Genomic DNA, 22982 nt, shown 5'->3' on the forward strand with positions numbered 1-22982 from the left:
GAATTATAACATGTTTTGTACATTTTCAAATGTCTCTTCAAAGAGGGAACCTTTTAGCTTTAATTCTTCTAGCACTTGAATTATTTGTGAGGGACACTTTGTTGGATTGCCAATCTGTTGAGCAAGAAGCCTAGCATCTGGAGTGAATTAATAATGAATGTTAACTTTAGATGAAATGTCCTAAAAACACTCAAAGATGATCAGTGGGTATTGTTATGATTTAATTTGAAGTGTAAGAAAGTATTAAAGTGAATATTTTAAGTACCAAGTTTTGTTTAGTGGTCCTTTTATGAAGCAGATAGGCAACAACCCGTTTCCTATGCAAAAACAAGACTTTTGGTACATTGTGTTCAAACCACTTTAGAAGGGATATTGATTTAACTGCAGTTTCATCATGTGCTCTGTCTAGTCCCTTGGTCACGCCCATCTCTGGCTGGGGGATTCCCCAGTCTAGCCTGGCTTGCATGACTGTCTGTGGGCTCAACCGAGCCAATGGGAGCTCAGCCTCAGATGTACTGCTCTATTAATCTGATTAAATTGTTCCTCTGGCACAGCCTCCGTGTAACAGCTCAGCTCTCCAGTTATGTCACAGTCCCTCCCTGAAAGACGATGCTTTCCTTTCCTTCTATCCTCAGCCTCATGTTGACCTTTTATTTCACCTTTATTTAACCAGGTAGGCCAGTTGAGAACAAGTTCTCATTTACAACTGCGACCTGGTCAAGATAAAGCAAAGCAGTGCGACAAAAACAACAACACAGAGTTACACATGGGATAAACAAACGTATAGTCAATAACACAATAGAAAATCTGTATACACTGTGTGCAAATGAAGTAAGAAGGTAAGGCAATAAATATGCCATAGTGGCCACTCTTCCTCAGGTTATTGTCCAATAAGATGTTCTCACTAACCTCAGTCAATTGGATAAAGGTTCATTCCTCCAATGGTTTACCCTTGTGGTCAGTTACCCAGAAAATGTGACTTGCAAAAAATATAGGCCTAAACAACTGTTTGGCCAGCATTGTGCTGTATTAGGTGTACATTTGTCTTTTATGTGTAAACTGGACACTGAGGACAGGACTATAGCATAAGCAAAGAAAGTAAACATGTAAATGTTGCATGTCATGTTTACACCCGTTCTACCTATGGGGAATGTGATACAATGGGTATCAGATGTCCAAATTAGATTTACAAACCCAGTGTTGACTTTCAATGGGGGATAGGATGTCTTCATGTGATGTCTTCATAAAGTTTTAAATGACTAGCTTCAAATATTTATGGGTCTGAAGTTTGCATGTTTCAACAAAGGTGTGTAACTATTGTGATTGTATTGTTATCAAGTGTAAATAAAATATCCTTCAACATAGATAATCATCAATCTGCATTCTTATTCAAATACTATCAAGTCATGTTACAACTAATAGAACGTATACCTTTTATGCTACAGGTATGATGAGCAGAATGATGGTTGTTACTGTACATGGCTGCACCTGCACTTGGAAAGTTTATTCCCAGTGACGTCATCTCTGCCTCCCAGCTGGCCTGGACTAAAGTCTGCTCCGCTCTGGGGAGGCTGTCTGCTGCTGTGTTTAAGTGCTGGACAGAGTACCAAGAGAAAAAGCTCGGATATTGTCTCAAGGATATTCTGTATGCGGGAAATTGAACCCGTTTTCGTTGAGCCACATCAAGAACACAGACGTAACATTTGAGGGATACATTGTTGTAAGTCCCTCACTTTTTTGATATCTTGCAAACCATTTAGCTAACTAGTAGGCTGCACTTGTTAGCTCGTAGCTAGCTGGGAGGGGGACTAGCTATATGTTATGATGGAGCGAACACAGTTTGCTAACAGTGAGAGATCGCTAGCTACAGCAACTATTAGTCGAAATAGTGATACAATATGCATTCATTTGTATTTCGCTTTGCATTGGTTAAACAAATTCTCTGAGTGAAAAGGCTAGTTTACAGTTGGTCTAGTGACATGTCGGTAACGTTTGTTCATGATGTCACCGCGACAACTTTCATTCTATTGTCGGGCGAGATCACACTTTGTCGGTGCTCCAAATAGCATACAGTAGGATAACTTGGGGGAAATCTCTTTCAGTGCTCTCCAATCCTGTTCCTGGAGACGAACGTCCTGTAGGTTTTCGCTCCAACCCTAATCTAGCGCACTTGATTCTAGTAATTAGCTGGATGATAAATTGAAACAGGTTAGTTACAACTGGGGTTGGAGCGAAAACATCCAGGAGGGTAGCTCTCCAGGAACGGGGATGGAGAGCCCTGGTATATTTACTGACAGAAATAAGCAACGTTTGGTATGGTGTGCGTACTGGCTATCCTTAGACAAACAGATTTTTAAGAGAGATAGGTGGGCAGAATTAATTAATGAAATAGAAAGGGTGTGTTTTGCCCCACTGTCGGGGCAAAACGCCCCCTGCAATGGGGCAAAACGCCCCCTGCAATGGGGCAAAGTGCATTTTATTTAGAAATTTGAGTAATGAACTCCTAAAAGCTAAAGTGTAGGTATCTTATTTTAATTAAATAAATAAAATATCGGAACCAAATTACATTGAATATTCTCGCCGTGATGTTTTGATGTACGGCCCTTTTTTTGCCCCACTGGAGGGGAGATGTTTTTCCCCAAACATATCCACATTAAATTGTACTGCTTTATTAAAAGCAGATGACAATTTTTAACTTCCCTGGGCTAGGTGGGACGCTTGCATCCCACCTAGTCAACAGCCAGTGGAATTGCGTGGCGCGAAATACAAATACCTCAAAAATGCTGTAACATCAATTTCTCATACATGACTATTTACACCATTTTAAAGACAACTCTCGTTAATCTAACCACATTTTCAGATTTCAAAAAAGGCTTTACAGCGAAAGCAAAACATTAGATTATGTCAGGAGAGTACCCTGCCAAAAATAATCACACAGCCATTTTCAAAGCAAGCATATATGTCACAAAAACCAAAACCACAGCTAAATGCAGCACTAACCTTTGATGATCTTCATCAGATGACACTCCTAGGACATTATGTTATACAATACATGCATGTTTTGTTCAAGTTCATATTTATTTCAAAAAACAGCTTTTTACATTAGCATGTGATGTTCAGAACTAGCATACCCACCGCAAACTTCCGGTGAATTTACTAAATTACTCACGATTAACGTTCACAAAATACATAAGAATTATTTTAAGAATTATAGATACAGAACTCCTTTATGCAATCGCGGTGTCCGATTTTAAAATAGCTTTTCGGCGAAAGCACATTTTGCAATATTCTGAGTACATAGCCCGGCCATCACGGCTAGGTAATTTGACACCCACCAAGTTTGGACCTCACCAAACTCCGATTTTACTATAAGTAAAATTGGATTACCTTTGCTGTTCTTCGTCAGAATGCACTCCCAGGACTTCAATAACAAATGTTGTTTTGGTTCCAAATAATCCATAGTTGTATCCAAATATCTCCGTTTTGTTTGTGCGTTCAAGTCACTATCCGAAGGGTGATGCGTGAGCGCATTTCGTGACAAAAAATGTCAAAATATTCCATTACCGTACTTCGAAGCATGTCAAACGCTGTTTAAAATCAATGTTTATGCTATTTTTCTCGTAAAATAGCGATAATATTCCAACTGGGCGACGTTGTATTCATTCAAAGGCTGAAAGAAAAAAATTGAGAATGCTAGCTTAAATGGATGGGTTTATTTGTGTTAAAAGATAAATAATCCACTTGGTTAAAACCTGTTGGGGCTAGGGGGCAGTATTTTCACGGCCGGATAAAAAACGTACCCGATTTAATCTGGTTATTACTCCTGCCCAGAAACTAGAATATGCATATAATTAGTAGATTTGGATAGAAAACACCCTAAAGTTTCTAAAACTGTTTGAATGGTGTCTGTGAGTATAACAGAACTCATATGGCAGGCCAAAACCTGAGAAGATTGCATACAGGAAGTGCCCTCTCTGACCATTTCTTGGCCTTCTATAGCCTCTTTATGGAAAATAGAGGATCTCTGCTGTAACGTGACATTTTCTAAGGCTCCCATAGGCTCTCAGAAGGTGCCAGAACGGTGAATGATGACTCTGCAGTCCCTGGCTGAAAAACAGTAGCGCATTTGGATAGTGGTCGATCCGAGAACAATGAAATGGGTGCCTATGTGCACGTGAAGAGTCCATTTTACATTTTCAGTCTTTGAACGAAAACGACGTCTCCCGGTCGGAATATTATCGCTATTTTACGAGAAAAATCGCATAAAAATTGATTTTAAACAGCGTTTGACATGCATCGAAGGACAGTAATGGAATATTTTGAATTTTTTTGTCAAGATATGTGCCGGCGCGTCACCCTTCGGATAGTGTCTTGAACGCAAGAACAAAACGCCGCTATTTGGATATAACTATGGATTATTTGGAACCAAAACAACATTGGGTGTAAACTAGAAGACCTGGGAGTGCATTCTGACGAAGAACAGCAAAGGTAATCAAATTTTTCTTATAGTAAATCTGAGTTTGGTGAGGGCCAAACTTGGTGGGTGTCAAAATAGCTATCCTGTGATGGCCGGGCTATCTACTCAGAATATTTCAAAATGTGCTTTCACCAAAAAGCTATTTTAAAATCGGACACCGCGAGGAGTTCTGTATCTATAATTCTTAAAATAATTGTTATGTTTATTGTTAACGTTTATCGTGAGTAATTTAGTAAATTCACCGGAAGTGTTCGGTGGGTATGCTAGTTCTGAACGTCACATGCGAATGTAAAAAGCTGGTTTTTGATATAAATATGAACTTGATTGAACAAAACATGCATGTATTGTATAACATAATGTCCTAGGAGTGTCATCCAATGAAGATCATCAAAGGTTAATGCTGCATTTAGCTGTGGTTTTGGTTTTTGTGACATTATATGCTAGCTTGAAAAATGGGTGTGATTATTTCTGGCTGGGTACTCTCCTGACATAATCTAATGTTTTGCTTTCGTTGTAAAGCCTTTTTGATATCGGACAATGTGGTTAGATAAAGGAGAGTCTTGTCTTTAAAATGGTGTAAAATAGTCATATGTTTGAAAAATTTAATTTTTGGGATTTTTGAGGTATTTGTAATTGGCGCCACGCCCTATCATTGGATATTGGAGCGGTGTTCCGCTAGCGGAACATCTAGATGTAAGAGGTTAAAATCAATACACAAGTATATATTTTTAAATCTGCATGTTTAGTTAATATGTAATTATGACATAGCATTGAAGGTTGTGCAATGTAACAGGAATATTTAGACTTAGGGATGCCACCCGTTAGGTAAAATACGGAACGGTTCCTGACAGGAAAAACGTTTTGTTTTCGAGATGATAGTTTCCGGATTCGACCATATTAATGACCTAAGGCTCGTATTTCTGTGTGTTATATTATAATTAAGTCTATGATTTGATAGAGCAGTCTGACTGAGCGATGGTAGGCACCAGCAGGCTCGTAAGCGTTCATTCAAACAGCACTTTCGTGCGTTTGCCAGCAGCCCTTCGCAAAGCATTGCGCTGTTTATGACTTCAAGCCTGTCAACTCCCAAGATTAGGCTGGTGTAACCGATGTGAAATGAGACTTGGAGTAGTTTTTCCCCTTGCTCTACATGGGTAACGCTGCTTCGAGGGTGGCTGTTGTCGATGTGTTCCTGGTTCGAAGCCCAGGTAGGAGCGAGGAGAGGGACTGCTATACTGTTACACTGGCAATACTAAAGTGCCTATAAGAACATCTAGTCAAAGGTATATGAAATACAAATCGTATAGAGAGAAATAGTCCTATAATTCCTATAATAACTACAACCTAAAACTTCTTACTTGGGAATATTGAAGACTCATGTCATATGTTCTCTTTTTCTGAGCAAGGAACTTAAACGTTAGCTTTTTTACATGGCAAATATTGCACTTTTACTTTCTTCTCCAACACTTTGTTTTTGCATTATGTAAACCAAATTGTAACATGTTTCATTATTTATTTGAGGCTAAATTGATTTTATTGATGTATTATATTAAGTTAAAATAAGTGTTCATTCAGTATTGTTGTAATTGTCATTATTACAAATAAATAAATAAATTAAAAAATTGGCCGATCGGTATCGTTTTTAAAGGTCATCCAATAATCGGTATAGGCGTTAAAATCATAATCGGTCGACCTCTAGTTCAGACCCAGGGTCCCGTGCTTAATGTTGAGCTTGGAGGGTACTATGGTGTTGAAGGTTGAGCTGTAGTCAATTAAGTATTTTTTACATGGGTATTCGTCTTGTCCTGATGGGATAGGGCAGGATGCAGTGTGCTGGCATCATCTGTGGATCTACTGAGGCGGTGAGCAAGTTAGTGGGTCTAGGGTGTCCGGTAAGGTACAGGTAATTTGATCCTTAACTAGCCTCTCAAGGCACTTCATGATCCCATAAGTGAGTGCTACGGGGGCGATAGTCATTTAGTTCCGTTACGTTTGCTTTCTTGCTTACAGGAACAATGGTGGACATCTTGAAGCATGTGGGGACCGCAGACTGGGATAGGGAGAGATTGAATATGTCCGGAAACACTCCAGCCAGCTGGTCTGCACATGCTCTGAGGATGCGGCTATGGATGCCGTCTGGGCCGGCAGCCTTGTGAGGGTTAACACGTTGCAATTTCTTACGTTGGCCACGGAGAACGAGAGCCCACAGTCCTTGGGATTGGGCCGCGTCGGGGGCACTGTTTTTCTCAAAGTGGGCGAAGAAGGTGTTTAGCTTGTCTGGGAGCAAGAAGTCCTTGTTTGTCGACATGTCTGGTTTTCCCTTTGTAGTCCGTGATTGTCTGTAGACCCTGCCACATTTGTCTGAGCCGATGAATTGCGACTCCACTTTGTCTCTGTGCAGACGTTTTTGCCATTTTTGATTGCCTTAGAGGGAATAACTACACTGTTTGTATTCAACCATATTCCCAGTCACTTTGCCATGGTTAAATGTGGTGTGCACCACAGTTTTCCGCGAATGCTGCAATCTATCCATAGTTTCTGGTTTGGGTAGGTTTTAATAGTCACAGAACCTTTTCCACTATACACTTCCTGATGAACTCACTTCCTGATGAACCGTATCCGTGTATTCGTCAATGTTATTCTCAGAGGCTACCCGGGAACATATCCCAGGCCGTGTGATCAAAACAATCTTGAAGCATGGATTCCAATTGGTCAGACCAGCGTTGAATAGACCTTAGCACGGGTATTCCTGTTTGAGTTTCTGCCTATAGGAAGGGAGCAGCAAAATGGGGTCATGGTCTGATTTGCCGAAGGCAGGGCGTGGGAGGGCTTTGTTGGCGTCTCGAAAGGGGAAGTAGCAGTGATCCAGTGTTTTTCCAGAGCGATTACTACAGTCAATGTGTTGATAGAACTTCAATAGCGTTTTCCTCAAATTTGCTTTGTTAAAATCCTCAGCTGCAATAAATGTTGCCTAATGATATGTGGTTTCCAGTTTGCATCATTATTTACAAGGTAATGATGGTGAGCTTACAGAAAAGAACTCGTGTTATGAGTGTGTCGGAATAAAAGTAGGTCATTCTATCGGAACATTTTAGAACTCCTGCACCGTCTCATCACAGATGGATTTGGTCCGATTGCCAATATTCAATATCATTGAATTAGGACATTTCCCCAGAAACCCATGAATGCATTAATGCACACATTTTAAAAATCAAACAATACATTTTGGTTAAAACGAAGTAATCTAACTACATAACATAATGGTAATACTTTTATTTGAGTGGTAAATCTCTTGAGAAACTGGGTATATTTTAAGATGGCATAGGCCTACTCACATACAGTAGGAGTGTGTGCATGCTTATGGCATTGAGCTTGTTTTGGCTCATCAGTCGTCTGTGGTGCTACAGATTTGGGACTTATTTTAAAAATCAAATACAATTTTATTGGTCACATACACATGGTTAGCAGATGTTATTGCGAGTGTAGCGCAATGCTTGTGCTTCTAGTTTCTACAGTGCAGCAATATCTAACATGTAATCAAAAAATTCCACAAGAACTACCTAATACACACATCTAAGTAAAGGAATGGAATAAGAATATATACATATGAATATACTATGTGAAATGTTTTTATCCACATTTGCATAGAAGCATCACTCCAGCATGTCACGACTGTGTGGAAGGACATCATATAGGCACTGCTGTTAGTTTGAGAATATAAAATTATCATCGTCATGATTTCTGATCACGGATGCTTCTGAAACTAGTATTTTTTTGTCATTTTCCGTGATCGAGTGTATATATACTGGACAAAAATATAAAAGCAAAATGCAACAATTTGTTATATGAACTCTAACAGTAAAATCTAAGGAAATCAGTCAACTGAAATACATTAAGCCCTAATCTATGGATTTTACATTACTGGGCAGGGGTGCACCCACTGGGGAGCCAGGCCTAGCCAATCCAGAAATCTTTTTTTTCCCACAAAAGGGTGATATTACAGACAAAAATAATCCCCACCACCCACCTCAGACGATCCTGCAGGTGAAGAAGCCGGATGTGGAGGTCCTGGGCTGGCGTGGTTACACGTGGTCTGCGGTTGTGAGGCCGGTTGGACGTACTGCCAAATTCTCTAAAATGGCATTTGAGGCAGCTTATGGTAGAGAAATAAACATTACATTCTCTGGCAACAGCTCTGTAGTCAGTATGCCATTTGCATACTCCCTCAACTTGAGACATCTGTGGCATTGTGTAGTGTGACAAAGCTGCACATTTTATTGTCCCCAGCATAAGGTGCACCTTTGTAATGTTAATGTTTTTTATCAGCTTCATGATATGCCACACCTGAGGTGGATGGATTATCTTGTCAAAGGAGAAATGCTTACTAATAGGGATGTAAACAAATTTGTGCACAAACTTTGAGAGAAATACGCTTTTTATTTCGTATAGAACATTTTTATTTATTTTTTTGACCTCATGAAACATGGGACACTTCATGTTGCGTTTTATATTTTTGTTCAGTGCATATTTTTCAGCTGCCAGGGCACATCTAAACAATTCAGCTGCCAGGAAGACTCGATTGGCTCATTCAACTCTCTGTCAAGAACTGGGTGCGTTGTAAAAATGGGCGAGTTGTAACTTGATCTTACTGCTATGATTGGATAGAGTGAGGCTGTAACTCTGTTCCTTTTCAGTTCTCCTCACATCTCTCTCCATCACTCATATCACTTGCTGAAGCTACTATGAGAACTAGCTCAAAGGCAATGCACATTTATAGCTTAGTAGCAAATGTCATATCTGACAACGCGAGCAAGTGCAGAGCAATATTTGCCCGACTTTATAGCGGCTCGGGTTATTGGTCATTCTCTAGTTGCGACAGTCGCGGAGACATTAACTTATTGCATGTCTGTGCGACAAGGAAACTGACAGTTGCAGCGACTGTCTAAAGACATTTCAACGGAGTAAAAATTTAATGTTTTGACCAGCGATACTTGTCGCATTCAAATTGTCTACAGACATGTCGTTAGACCAAGTATAAACCGACCTGAAGTGTCTCACAATGCTATAACTTGCTTTCTAACTACAGACGCTAGCTGTATAGCTAATGCCTGCCATTTGTATAGCTAGGTTATTATTGGGCTGTTTAGTGATAGCTCAGGGCTAAAGGTAACGTTATCTAGCTCGAGCCTGCCTGCTGTTATTTGGTAAATGTAGCTAGTATTGGATTGATAAATGCTCCAAAATTTGGCTAAATATCCAAACGTATAATGTCAACATGTGATTAAAGCTGTCAGGTAAGAAGTATGCATGTGTACTAGAGGTCGACCGACTATGATTTTTCAACGCCGATACCGATTATTGGAGGACCAAAAAACCCCGATAGCATCAAATAAATAATGAAACATGTTCAATTTGGTTTAAATAATGCAAATCAAAGTGTTGGAGAAGAAAGTAAAAGTGCAATATGTGCCATGTAAGAAAGCTAATGTTTAAGTGCCTTGCTCAGAACATGGGAACATATGAAAGCTAGTGGTTCCTTTTAACATGAGTCTTCAATATTCCCAGGTAAGAAGTTTTAGGTTGTAGTTATTATATTATTATAGGAATTATAGGACTATTTCTCTCTATATGATTTGTATTTCATATACCTTTGACTATTGGATGTTCTTATAGGCACTTTAGTATTGCCAGTGTAACAGTATAGCTTCCGTCCCTCTCCTCACTCCTACCTGGGCTCAAACCAGGAACACATCGACAACAGCCACCCTCGAAGCAGCGTTACCCATGCAGAGGAAGGGAAAAAACTACTCCAAGTCTCAGAGCGAGTGACGTTTGAAACGCTATTAGCGTGCACCCGGCTAACTAGCTAGCCATTTCACATCGGTTACACCAGCCTAATCTTGGGAGTTGATAGGCTTGAAGGGGTGGGTATAATTTGTGGAACGTTCCAACAGGAATCTGTTCCAAAAAACGTAAAGTAAAAGGTTGCCAACCAACAACGCATACAAAGTAGCAACGCATACAAACCTAGCTAACTAGCTGCCGAATAGGCATCAACTCACCACGTAGCTTATTCTTAATGTTTGTCCATAGGCAAACAGACATGTGAGGACAGACGTTTTTCAGAATAAACGTGATGAGTGAAAAACGCAATGAAATAGACCACTCCCTACCCGGTATCTTATTCTGCCGCTATACAACTTTGTATGCGTTGTTTTTTGGAAACCTTGTTATTTACGAAGTTTTTGGAATAGATTCCTGTTGGAACGTTCCACAAATTATACCCACCCAGGTTGAAGTCATAAACAGCACAATGCTTGAAGCACAGCGAAGGGCTGTTTGAATGAATGCTTACGAGCCTGCTGCTGCCTACCACCGCTCAGTCAGACTGCTCTATCAAATCATAGACTTAATTATAATATAATAAACACACAGAAATACGAGCCTTGGGTCATTAATATGGTCGAATCTGGAAACTATCATCTCGAAAACAAACGTTTTTTTCTTTCAGTGACATACGGAACCGTTACGTATTTTATCTAACAGATGACTAAGTCTAAATATTCCTGTTAGGCATTGATGTTTATGGTTAGGTACATTGGTGCAACGACAGTACTTTTTTCGCAAATGCGCTTGTTAAATCAACACCCGTTTGTCGAAGTAGGCTGTGATTCAATGAAAATTAACAGGCACCGCATCGATCATATGCAACGCAGGACACATTAGATAAACTAGTAATATCATCAACCATGTGTAGTTAACTAGTGATTATGTTAGTTTTTTTATTAGTCTAATGCTAGCTAACAACTTACCTTTGCTTCTTGCTGCCCTCGCGTTACAGGTAGTCAGCCTGTTAATCCTTGTGGAGTGCAATGTAAGGCAGGTGGTTAGAGCGTTGGACTGGTAACCGAAGGTTGCAAAAACGAATCCCCCCTGAACAAGGCAGTTAACCCCCGTTTCTAGGCCGTCATTGTAAATAATAATGTGTTCTTAATCTGACTTGCCTAGTTAAATAAAGGTGTAAAAAAAAAAATTTAAACATGACTTTTTTTTTGGTTGAAAAATCGGTGGCCAGAAATACCGATTTACCTATTGTTATGAAAACTTGAAATCGGCCCTAATTAGTCGGCCATTCCGATTAATCAGTCGACCTCTAATGTGTACACATTAAATTTATTAGACATAATAAAGCTACCTAGTTTCAGCCAATGGCTGTTGGACAAAGCTAGGAAGTAGGTTGAACTAAAGTAATGTGCATGCCATGATGCTTCACTTACCATAAAATAAGCATCACAAAAAGATTGAAATGGCATAATTCTGTCTTGTTATCAACAGAACCATCAAAATATTTACGCTTGGAGACCTATGTCCTCATGCACCAGGCCAGCATTTACCAAACTCGGTTCTGGGGACCGCAAGGGGGTGCAGGTTTTGGTTTTTGCCCTAGCACTACACCGCTGATTCAAATAATGACCACCTCATCAAGCTTTGTTGTGAATCAGCTGTCTAGTGCTAGGGCCAAAACCAAAACGTGCACCCCTTGAGGTCCCTAAGACCGAGTTTGGGAAATGCTGCACTAGGCAAAATGATAATGTGCTTAATGAATGCTCTTCGTTCTGTACAATAATAGATTTTGCTAGTATGCCCCGCAAAGAAAAAAAACAAGTTCTCTGACGAGCCGTGTATGGCCTCATTTAGGTTGTAATGCTTGCTTGGCCACTGACACACCCGGCACCACTGTACTCCTCCCTACATCCGGTCAGACTGCAGCAGAGCAGATATCCCGATGTATTTTCCATATCCTCTCTTCTATAGAGGGAACAGGAAGCTAGAAGCAGGCAGGAGGTATGTGTGTTCCAGGAAACACACCTTAACCTTTGAACCCTGGTCTCCTCCATGACCGCACTGGTGTCTACGTCTGTGCATCTCCCCTCAGACTGTTTTTTATTTTCAAGGGCTGACTGCTGACCACACCTTATTACACTTCAACAGTCTTCACAAATATCTCACTTCCGTTGGGGCTTAGGAGCCGTAAGAGGATTACATGTTCCAGTCGAAGCTAACCACATGGGACCTGTATTAGGTGGCTGGTTTGTTGTGATGATTAATTTGATAAGCTGTGTCTGTTACTTTGGTGTAACACTATCAATATGGCATAAGCAAAGAACACAAAATGATGCAGTGATTATATAGATGTTATAATGCTATAGCGTAGCATCTCTGAATTTAAACATTGTGGCCATTTTTTTAAGTAATAATAATTATGATTCATACAAAATGCTCCTCCACTGTACTGTTTGATGTTGAAGTGTGCTTGTGGCTAAAACATGTGTATGTGACCAATAACATTTGATTTCAGTTTTGTCAATCTTTAAAGAGCACAAATTATGTAGCTTATTTGTATGAAATGTTGTGCACATTTGTTTACATCCCTGTTAGTGAGCATTTCTCCTTTTGCCAAGATAATCCATTCACCTGACAGGTGTGGCATATCAAGAAGCTGATTAAACAGCATGATCATTACTCGGGTTGCACATTTTGGGGAATATTCAGTGGAAACTTTCCGTGGGAATTAACAGCAATATATGCATATTAATACCATTTAAATGTAGATGTTTTTTGCATTGGATATATTTACCATACCATATGGAGACAGAAACATAAACTTTTTACCTTATCATAAGTAGACATAATTGCAAATTATTAAATCCTTTCAATAGAAAAAAAAACTATTTAGTTACAAATTGAACTTTAATTAAATGAGTTGACTATTCACATGGAATGATTTCACTGAACAACAAAAGGGAATATTGAATGATCCCCAATGAGCCATCGCATCTCCCAAAAACGTTTTCAACATAAAATGATAGTCTAGAAAATAAAGCTTTGGTTGTCTTCCTCTCAGGCTTCCATGTCTTCTCCCTGGACCTCCTCAATTCCACCTCTTGAACATCAGACTCTGAGGCCTCATCTTCACTGTCACTTTCCAACCCTGTTGAGGATGGCTTGTTGTCAGGCTCAAAAAGCATAAAATTTGCCCGGATGGCCACCAATTTTTCAACCCTTGTATTGGTCAGCCTGTTGTGTGCTTTGGTGTGTGTGTTCCCAAACAAGAACCAGTTGCGCTCTGAGGCGGCTGATGTTCATGGAATTTGGATGATGGAGGTAACAGGGGAAAGAGCATCTGACCCACAAAGTCCCTTCCACCAGGTAGCTGATGAGATTTGTTAGCACAACTGCCATATTGCATCTCCATCCCAAAGCCCTTGCTTGGAAGTGTACTTCGCCAGACTGCCAAGAACCTTGCCCTCATCCAGGCCAAGGTGGTGAGACATGGTAGTGATGACACCATAGGCCTTGTTGATCTCTGCACCAGACAGAATGCTCTTGCCAGCATACTTGGGGTCCAACATGTACGCTGTGGCATGTATGGGCTTCAGGCAGAAGTCTTCACACTTTTTGAAGTATTTCAGAACTGCAGGTTCCTCTGCTTGGAGCAACGGTGAAGTGGGCAGGGCAGTACGGATTTCTTCTCTTACATCTGCAAGCAGAGTCTGAACATCAGACAGGATGGCATTGTCTCCCTCAATCCATGCAATGGCTACTGCTAAAGTTTCAGGCTGCTTACCACAAGGCAGTTAACCCACTGTTCCCAGGTAGGCCATCATTGCAAATAAGAATTTGTTCTTAACTGACTTGCCTAGTTAAATTAAAACATTTTAAAAAATCAGATGGGTCTGTCCATAACGGCAAACTGTGATATGGCCATTTCTTGGAGAGACTCCTTCCCCTCCAGGAGACTGTCAAACATGATGACAACACCACCCCAACAGGTGTTGCTAGGTAGCTTCAATGGTGCTCTTATTCTTCTCACTTTGCTTGGTGAGGTAGATTGCTGCTATAACTTGATGACCCTTCACATACCTAACCATTTCCTTGGCTCTCTTGTAGTTTATCCATTGTTTTCAAATCAAATCAAATGTATTTATATAGCCCTTCTTACATCAGCTGATATCTCAAAGTGCTGTACAGAAACCCAGCCTAAAACCCCAAACAGCAAGCAATGCCGGTGTAGAAGCACGGTGGCTAGGAAAAACTCCCTAGAAAGGCCAAAACCTAGGAAGAAACCTAGAGAGGAACCAGGCTATGAGGGGCTGCCAGTCCTCTTCTTGCTGTGCCGGGTGGAGATTTCAGTGCCATGATGTCCTTGAGGAGCAGATTCAATGCATGAGCAGCACAGCCAATGGGTATGATGTGAGGGTAGGACTCCTCCACTTTAGACCAAGCCACCTTCATGTTTGCAGCATTGTCTGTCACCAGTGCAAATACCTTCTGTGGTCCAAGGTCATTGATGACTGCCTTCAGCTCATCTGCAATGTAGAGACCGGTGTGTCTGTTGTACCTTGTGTCTGGGCTCTTGTAGAATACTGGTTGAGGGGTGGAGATGATGTAGTTAATTATTCCTTACCCACGAACATTCGAACACCCATCAGAGATGATTTCAATACAGTCTGCTTTCTCTATAATTTGCTTGACTTTCACTTGAACTCTGTTGAACTCTGCATCCAGCAAATGAGTAGATAAAGCATTTATGGTTGGAGGGGTGTATGCTGGGCGAAGAACATTCAGAAATCTCTTCCATTAGACATTGCCGGTGAGCATCAGAGGTGAACCAGTTGCACACACAGCTCGAGCAAGACATTCATCAGCATTTCTCTGACTACGTTCCTCCATTGAATAAAAAAAACGTCTGATTCCAGGAGGACCGTGAGCTGTTGCTATCGATAAGGTGTCTGATTCATCATTTTCACCTCAAATAGAAGTAGAGGGACTGTTGTCAGAGGTTGTGAGTGCTGAGAGAACTTTATGCACTTGGCCAGATGATTCTGCATCTTTGTTGTATTCTTCACATATGATTTGGCACAGTATTTGCAAATGTACACAGCTTTTCCTTCTACATTAGCTGCAGTGAAATGTCTTCACCCATCAGATAGTACCCGTGGCTTTTTCCTGTAAAGATCAAAAATAAAAAATACAATTCCATGTACAGATAAATAGTTAAGCAGTTAGATTAAACAACTAATTTTGTAAGATACATGTTTTAAAATTAAACATGTATGGAAACAGGTGAATTAACACTCCTCAGTTAGGCTCAAGCAAGCTAAAACCCACATCGTAGCAAAAACTAACTAGCATAAATTGTTAGCAAGTTAAAAATTATTTAAACACACTTAGCTGTAGGCTACTATTTACTAGTTAACAAAAATTATGTATGTCATAAAATATATTCACCCCACCCAGTATTGTCAAAACTTACCAGAAAGCATGTAGTCCTTGGCTCAGACAGTGTAGTAGTTTGGGCTCAATAGCATCTCATTAGTGTACAAGATCTTGAGAATCAGCTGTACATGTGATGGAAGAATGCACTGTGCATGCAGAGGGTTGCAATTCCATTAAATTGGGGATAGTTTAACCAAAATATGCCATAAGACCTAGAATTGCTTTATGTATCTCACAAAAAAGGTTAACTGTTATAAGCTAGCTTTTTTGATGAATTTAAGCAAAATTCCCAAATTCCAGTACTTAACTTCCCATGGAAAATTTACGGAAGAATTACGGAATTTACCGGAAAGTTTCCGACCCTTTGCAACCTTAATCATTACACAGGTGCACCTTGTGCTTGGGACAGTAAAAGGCCACTCTAAAATGTGCAGTTTTGTCACACAACACAATGCCACAGATGTCTCACATTTTGACGGAGCGTGCAATTGGCATGCTGACTGCAGGAATGCCCATTGTCGTGCCATTCATCTGCTGCCATCACCTCATGTTTCAGCATGATAATGCACAGCCCCATGTTGCAAGGATCTGTACACATATTGAAGAGCCATTGAGATGGAGTGGGACAACAATCCACAGGCCACGATCAACAACCCGATGAGCTCTATGCAAAGGAGATGTGCCGCGCTGCATGAGGCAAATGGTGGTCACACCAGATACTGACTGTTTTTCAGATTCACGCCCCTACATTTTTGTTTTATGTATGTATCTGTGACCAACAGATACATATCTGTATTCCCATTCATGTGAAATCCATAGAATAGGGCCTAATGAATGTATTTCAATTGACTGATTTCCTTATATGAACTGTAACTCTGTAAAAATCTTAGAAATTCTTGCATGTTGCGTTTATAGTAAGTGTTGGGGTTCGTTTCCTTGTTCCTTGTCAATCATTGGCTCATTGGTGAAATTAGCTTTATGACAATATCTTTAATTAAATCATTCAAAACCTTTATTAATGCAATTGCAGACAGACGTTGACAATCAGGAACATAGCACGCATGTTTCCGAGTAAGTTCTGCAAAATAGAAAAGGTCTCAAGTTGCTTTTACTAAACCTGAAGTCCAGCCTTAGGGATGTCACTGCCTACGTCATTACCTTTTACTCATGAGACCAAAACCATGCCTACACAGCTATATAAACGAGGCTTTTAGTGTTATCTAAAAGCTTAGCAGTTAATGTACAAGTTGATTTATAGTGTTATGTCTGAGTAGTCTTATCTCCTACACTCCCCTGCAGAGTTCTGTCTCAGTCACACATTTCTCAGAGGGGTCTCTTTATAAAAGGCAGAGAGAGAGAACTAGAAAACAACTGTGGAACAATATTAAAACCTCATAATGTATATATATTGTTAATCTGTAGTCTAGGACCCTATAAATGTAAGGAGGGAGGGGTCTTATAACCCCTCCCCTTCTATTAATACAACATAAGCATAATCCAATTATTCTAATACATCAATCATTTGGTACATCCCCAATCAGAATGCCTAGGTGAACTCCTGACATAAGTAATTGGTTTGAAATCCTCTTTGGCCATTTGCTGACAGCAGTACCAGTGAGAGAAGTTGATGAGTAAACAAGCCAGTCATCTCCGCACTTTGATTGCACCTCAATCCCACAAACTAATTGGATTGCAGAGCCAAGGGTCAGTTCTGTATGTCCAGTGGGGGGGAAAAAGTATTTGATCCCCTGCTGATTTTGTACGTTTGCCACTGACAAAAAAAGCATCAGTCTATAATTTTAATGGTAGGTTTATTTGAACAGTGAGAGACAGAATAACTACAAAAATATCCAGAAAAACGCATGTCAGAAATGTTATAAATTGATTTGCATTTTAATGAGCGAAATAAGTATTTGACCCCCTCTCAATCAGAAAGATTTCTGGCTCGCAGGTGTCTTTTTATACAGGTAATGAGCTGAGATTAGGAGCACACTCTTAAAGGGAGTGCTCCTAACCGCAGCTTGTTACCTGTAAAAAAGACACCTGTCCACAGAAGCAATCAGATTCCAAACTCTCCACCATGGCCAAGACCAAAGAGCTCTCCAAGGATGTCAGGGACAAGATTGTAGACCTACACAAGGCTGGAATGGGCTACAAGACCATCGCCAAGCAGCTTGGTGAGAAGGTGACAACATTTGATGCGATTATTCGCAAATAGAAGAAACACAAAAGAACTGTCAATATCCCTCAGCCTGGGGCTCCATGCAAGATCTCACCTTGTGGAGTTGCAATGATCATGAGAACGGTGAGGAATCAGCCCAGAACTACACGGGAGGATCTTGTCAATGATCTCAAGGCAGCTGGGACCATAGTCACCAAGAAAACAATTGGTAACACACTACGCCGTGAAGGACTGAAATCCTGCAGTGCCCGCAAGGTCCCCCTGCTCAAGAATACATATACATGCCCGTCTGAAGTTTGCCAATGAACATCTGAATGATTCAGAGGACAACTGGTGAAAGTGTTGTGGTCAGATGAGACCAAAATGGAGCTCTTTGACATCAACTCAACTCGTAGTGTTTGGAGGAGGAGGAATGCTGCCTATGACCCCAAGAACACCATCTCCACCGTCAAACATGGAGGTGGAAACATTATGCTTTGGGGGTGTTTTTCTGCTAAGGGGTCAGGACAACTTCACCGCATCATTTGACGGGGCCATGTACTGTCAAATCTTGAGTGAGAACCTCCATCCCTCAGCCAGGGCATTGAAAATGGGTCGTGGATGGGTATTCCAGCATGACAATGACCCAAAACACACGGCCAAGGCAACAAAGGAGTGGCTCAAGAAGAAGCACATTAAGGTCCTGGAGTGGCCTAGCCAGTCTCCAGACCTTAATCCCATTAGAAAATCTTAATGACTTGGAGAAGATCTGCAAAGAGGAGTGGGACAAAAGCCCGCCTGAGATGTGTGCAAACCTGGTGGCCAACTACAAGAAACGTCTGACCTCTGTGATTGCCAACAAGGGTTTTGCCACCAAGTAATAAGTCATGTTTTGCAGAGGGGTCAAATACTTATTTCCCTCATTAAAATGCAAATCCTTTTATAACATTTTTGACATGCGTTTTTCTGGATTTTTTTGTTATTCTGTCTCTCACTGTTCAAATAAACCTACCATTAAAATTATAGACTGATCATTTCGTTGTAAGTGGGCAAACGTACAAAATCAGCAGGGTATCAAATACGTTTTCCCCCCACTGTATACAGCATGCATGCATGCATACTCAATGGTGGTTATACAATTCTGCTATACTAAGCCTACGAATGATGGCATTATTTATTATGCATCATGCTTTAGAATGAGACTTCCAATTTTTGCAGGAAATACCGGATTAACAAGGAGAGAAGAAATGTACTGTTGGGATGGAACATTTTTAAAACACCAGGAAAATATTCAACACTAGTCCTGTACTCTCCCAATGGCGAATCCTCATTTTGGAGAGATGTGTAGGTCCTGTCATTTCCCAATGGAAAATCCCAATTTACAGGATCAGTCATTCATGAAGGGAATAACAAGATAATGGAAGAAAAGCACACATTCGGGTTGCACGTACTCACATGGTTGGATGAATTTTGTCATTCATACAATTGTGTTTATAGGCTTCTTGTTTATCTGGAGGAAGTATGGAACATAGCATATTTATTCAATCATGGATGTACAGAAGGTAGACCTGTCTATAGATAGATAGCTTTGTAATACTTTATTAAACTTGTCCTAACCCACAATGGAAAACTCAGTATTTTGTTGTTGGCATACATGTTATACGGCTTCTATTTCCTGACTCTTCTCTTCATGTTGTGCAGAGCCCACCAGGTAGCTGTGGTTAGCCATGGAGGATGGTAAGCCAGTGTGGGCGCCCCACCCCACCGATGGGTTCCAGCTGGGCATGATTGTAGATATCGGAGCTGACACCCTCGCCATCGAACCACTCAACCAGAAGGGCAAGGTCAGTCAGACTCGGCACAGTTTAGAACACGTGTCAATCCCGTTCCATGGAGGGCAGGGTGCCTGCTTTTTTTTTCTTTTTCTCTCCCTTGTTTTGAATTGATCATTAAAGGTCATTGATTAGTTAGGAAATCGTCTAGGTCATAGTTGGACTCCAATTTAAAGGAAATCTAAAAAACCGACTCACTCGACTCGGCCCTCCATGGAATGAGTGTCTGTTTTTATGTTTTGTATAATAACATACTCGTCACACAACCTTAATTTTGCTCTCTCTCCCCACACACGTTCCAGAGCTATCATTGGGTCAGTAGCTGAATAACATAATATATATTGTAATGCTAACCTCTGAACATACAGTGGGGGAAAAAAGTATTTAGTCAGCCACCAATTGTGCAAGTTCTCCCACTTAAAAAGATGAGAGGCCTGTAATTTTCATCATAGGTACACGTCAGCTATGACGGACAAAATGAGAAAAAAAATCCAGAAAATCACATTGTAGGATTTTTAATGAATTTATTTGCAAATTATGGTGGAAAATAAGTATTTGGTCACCTACAAACAAGCAAGATTTTTGGCTCTCACAGACCTGTAACTTATTCTTTAAGAGGCTCCTCTGTCCTCCACTTGTTACCTGTATTAATGGCGTATAAAAGACACCTGTCCACAACCTCAAACAGTCACACTCCAAACTCCACTATGGCCAAGACCAAAGAGCTGTCAAAGGACACCAGAAACACAATTGTAGACCTGCACCAGGCTGGGAAGACTGAATCTGCAATAGGTAAGCAGCTTGGTTTCAAGAAATCAACTGTGGGAGCAATTATTAGGAAATGGAAGACATACAAGACTACTGATAATCTCCCTCGATCTGGGGCTCCACGCAAGATCTCACCCCGTGGGGTCAAAATTATCACAAGAACGGTGAGCAAAAATCCCAGAACCAAACGGAGGGACCTAGCGAATGACCTGCAGAGAGCTGGGACCAAAGTAACAAAGCCTACCATCAGTAACACACTACGCCGCCAGGGACTCAAATCCTGCAGTGCCAGACGTGTCCCCCTGCTAAAGCCAGTACATGTCCAGGCCCGTCTGAAGTTTGCTAGAGAGCATTTGGATGATTGGGAGAATGTCATATGGTCAGATGAAACCAAAATATAACTTTTTGGTAAAAACTCAACTCGTCGTGTTTGGAGGACAAAGAATGCTGAGTTGCATCCAAAGAACACCATACCTACTGTGAAGCATGGGGGTGGAAACATCATGCTTTGGGGCTGTTTTTCTGCAAAGGGACCAGGACGACTGATCCGTGTAAAGGAAAGAATGAATGGGGCCATGTATCGTGAGATTTTGAGTGAAAACCTCCTTCCATCAGCAAGGGCATTGAAGATGAAACGTGGTTGGGTCTTTCAGCATAACAATGATCCCAAACATCGCCCGGGCAACGAAGGAGTGGCTTCGTAAGAAGCATTTCAAGGTCCTGGAGTGGCCTAGCCAATCTCCAGATCTCAACCCCATAGAAAATCTTTGGAGGGAGTTGAAAGTCAGTGTTGCCCAGCGACAGCCCCAAAACATCACTGCTCTAGAGATCTGCATGGCGGAATGGGCCAAAATACCAGCAACAGTGTGTGAAAACCTTGTGAAGACTTACAGAAAACGTTTGACCTGTGTCATTGCCAACAAAGGGTATATAACAAAGTATTGAGATAGACTTTTGTTATTGACCAAATACTTATTTTCCACCATAATTTGCAAATAAATTCATAAAAAATCCTACAATGTGATTTTCTGGATTTTTTTTCTCATTTTGTCTGTCATCGTTGAAGTGTACCTATGATGAAAATTACAGGCCTCTCATCTTTTTAAGTGGGAGAACTTGCACAATTGGTGGCTGACTAAATACTTTTTTTCCCCACTGTAGGTTCATTAGAAGAGCTGGATTTGGTACCAGTGTGGGTTAGATTCTTGACTGGCACACTGCAGCCGTGAAGGTTCCCCTTTCAGAAAGACCTGAATTAGGGCTGGGCAATATAGCCTAAAAATCATCTCTCTATTTATTTTTTTCCAAACTTAATAGCGATTCACAATATACACTGAGTGAACAAAACATTAGGAATGCTCTTTCCATGTCATAGACTGACCAGGTGAAGGCTATGATCCCTTATTGATGTCACTAGTTAAATGCACTTCACTCAGTGTAGATGGAGGGGAAGAGACAGGTTAAATAAGGATTTTTAAGCCTTGAGACTTTTGAGATATGGATTGTGTATATGTACCATTCAGAGGCTAAATGGTCAAGACAAAAGACTAAAGTGCCTTTGAACGGGGTATGGTAGTAGGTGACAGGCGCACCAGTTTGAGTGTCAAGCGCTGCAACGCTGCTGGGTTTTTCATGCTCAACAGTTTCCCATGTGTTTCAAGAATGGTCGACCACCCAAAGGACATCCAGACAACTTGACACAGCTGTGGGAAGCATTTCGCGGACAGTGTTTAATTTAAATCAGGACTGGGCTAATCCTACTTAAATTAATTCAGATTAAAAAAATGGCTTTCTGAGACGTTGCTTAACTTCAGATTAATTAGTTCTAGGCTAGAGTCCCAGACTAAGGTAAATAGGGACTAACCAGTTAATCTTTGTGAAGCCTGATTAGATTAACGATGTGTGCACTTGGTGCTGACCTGAGGATGTTATAAAAAAAAACAGGAATGGGATGCTAATACATAAGCATTGTGTGGCATTGGAGCAAGTCACCTAAACCAAACAATGGATGGAGGTAAAAGAAAACATTCAAAGAATTTCAGTGACTTTGAAGAAAGCCTGTTGAAGCGAGTTCTCAAACCACTGTCGTGTCTTTGGCTATGCCGGATTAAGTGATATGACATGCTATTCTATAAAATCATTTCTCTGTAATTAATATTACCTGATTAAGCTAATCAGGTAGATAATTAACTAGAAAGTCGGGGCACCACGAAATAATGTTTATAAAGCTGTTATCTTTCGAATAAGCTCTTAAAGACCTGGTAATCTTTTACATCAATAGCAGTCAATATTAATCGTCACCTTATTTCAGTCTCATCTGAACATCGTAGAATTCTTGGTTATCTTCACGAACCCTGGCTAACAAGTTGAATCAGCAATACAAACTTTGGTTTTATTATTTATTTACTAAATACCTAAATAATCACACAAAATTACATAAACACAGAATGGATCATACATTGAT

General features: G+C 40.6%; 1 protein-coding gene across 3 annotated transcripts in view; it reads left to right on the top strand.

Moving 5' to 3' along the window:
* Positions 1-1449: 1449 nt before the first annotated feature.
* The window catches only part of LOC115172840 (unconventional myosin-VI), a 106976-nt gene continuing 85443 nt past the window's right edge, over positions 1450-22982 (top strand). Inside the window, exons 1-2 of one of the 3 annotated variants that reach the window (XM_029730640.1) lie at positions 1450-1720; positions 19620-19762. In XM_029730640.1, the coding sequence (XP_029586500.1) occupies positions 19646-19762 (117 nt within the window). In that variant the 5' untranslated portion in view covers positions 1450-1720; positions 19620-19645. Of the gene's footprint in view, positions 1721-19619; positions 19763-22982 lie in introns of those variants that run through there. The other 2 variants (XM_029730638.1, XM_029730639.1) reach the window with 2 other exon arrangements.

Source organism: Salmo trutta, chromosome 33, assembly GCF_901001165.1.
Source record: "Salmo trutta chromosome 33, fSalTru1.1, whole genome shotgun sequence".
In the NCBI taxonomy this organism is placed as follows: domain Eukaryota; kingdom Metazoa; phylum Chordata; class Actinopteri; order Salmoniformes; family Salmonidae; genus Salmo; species Salmo trutta.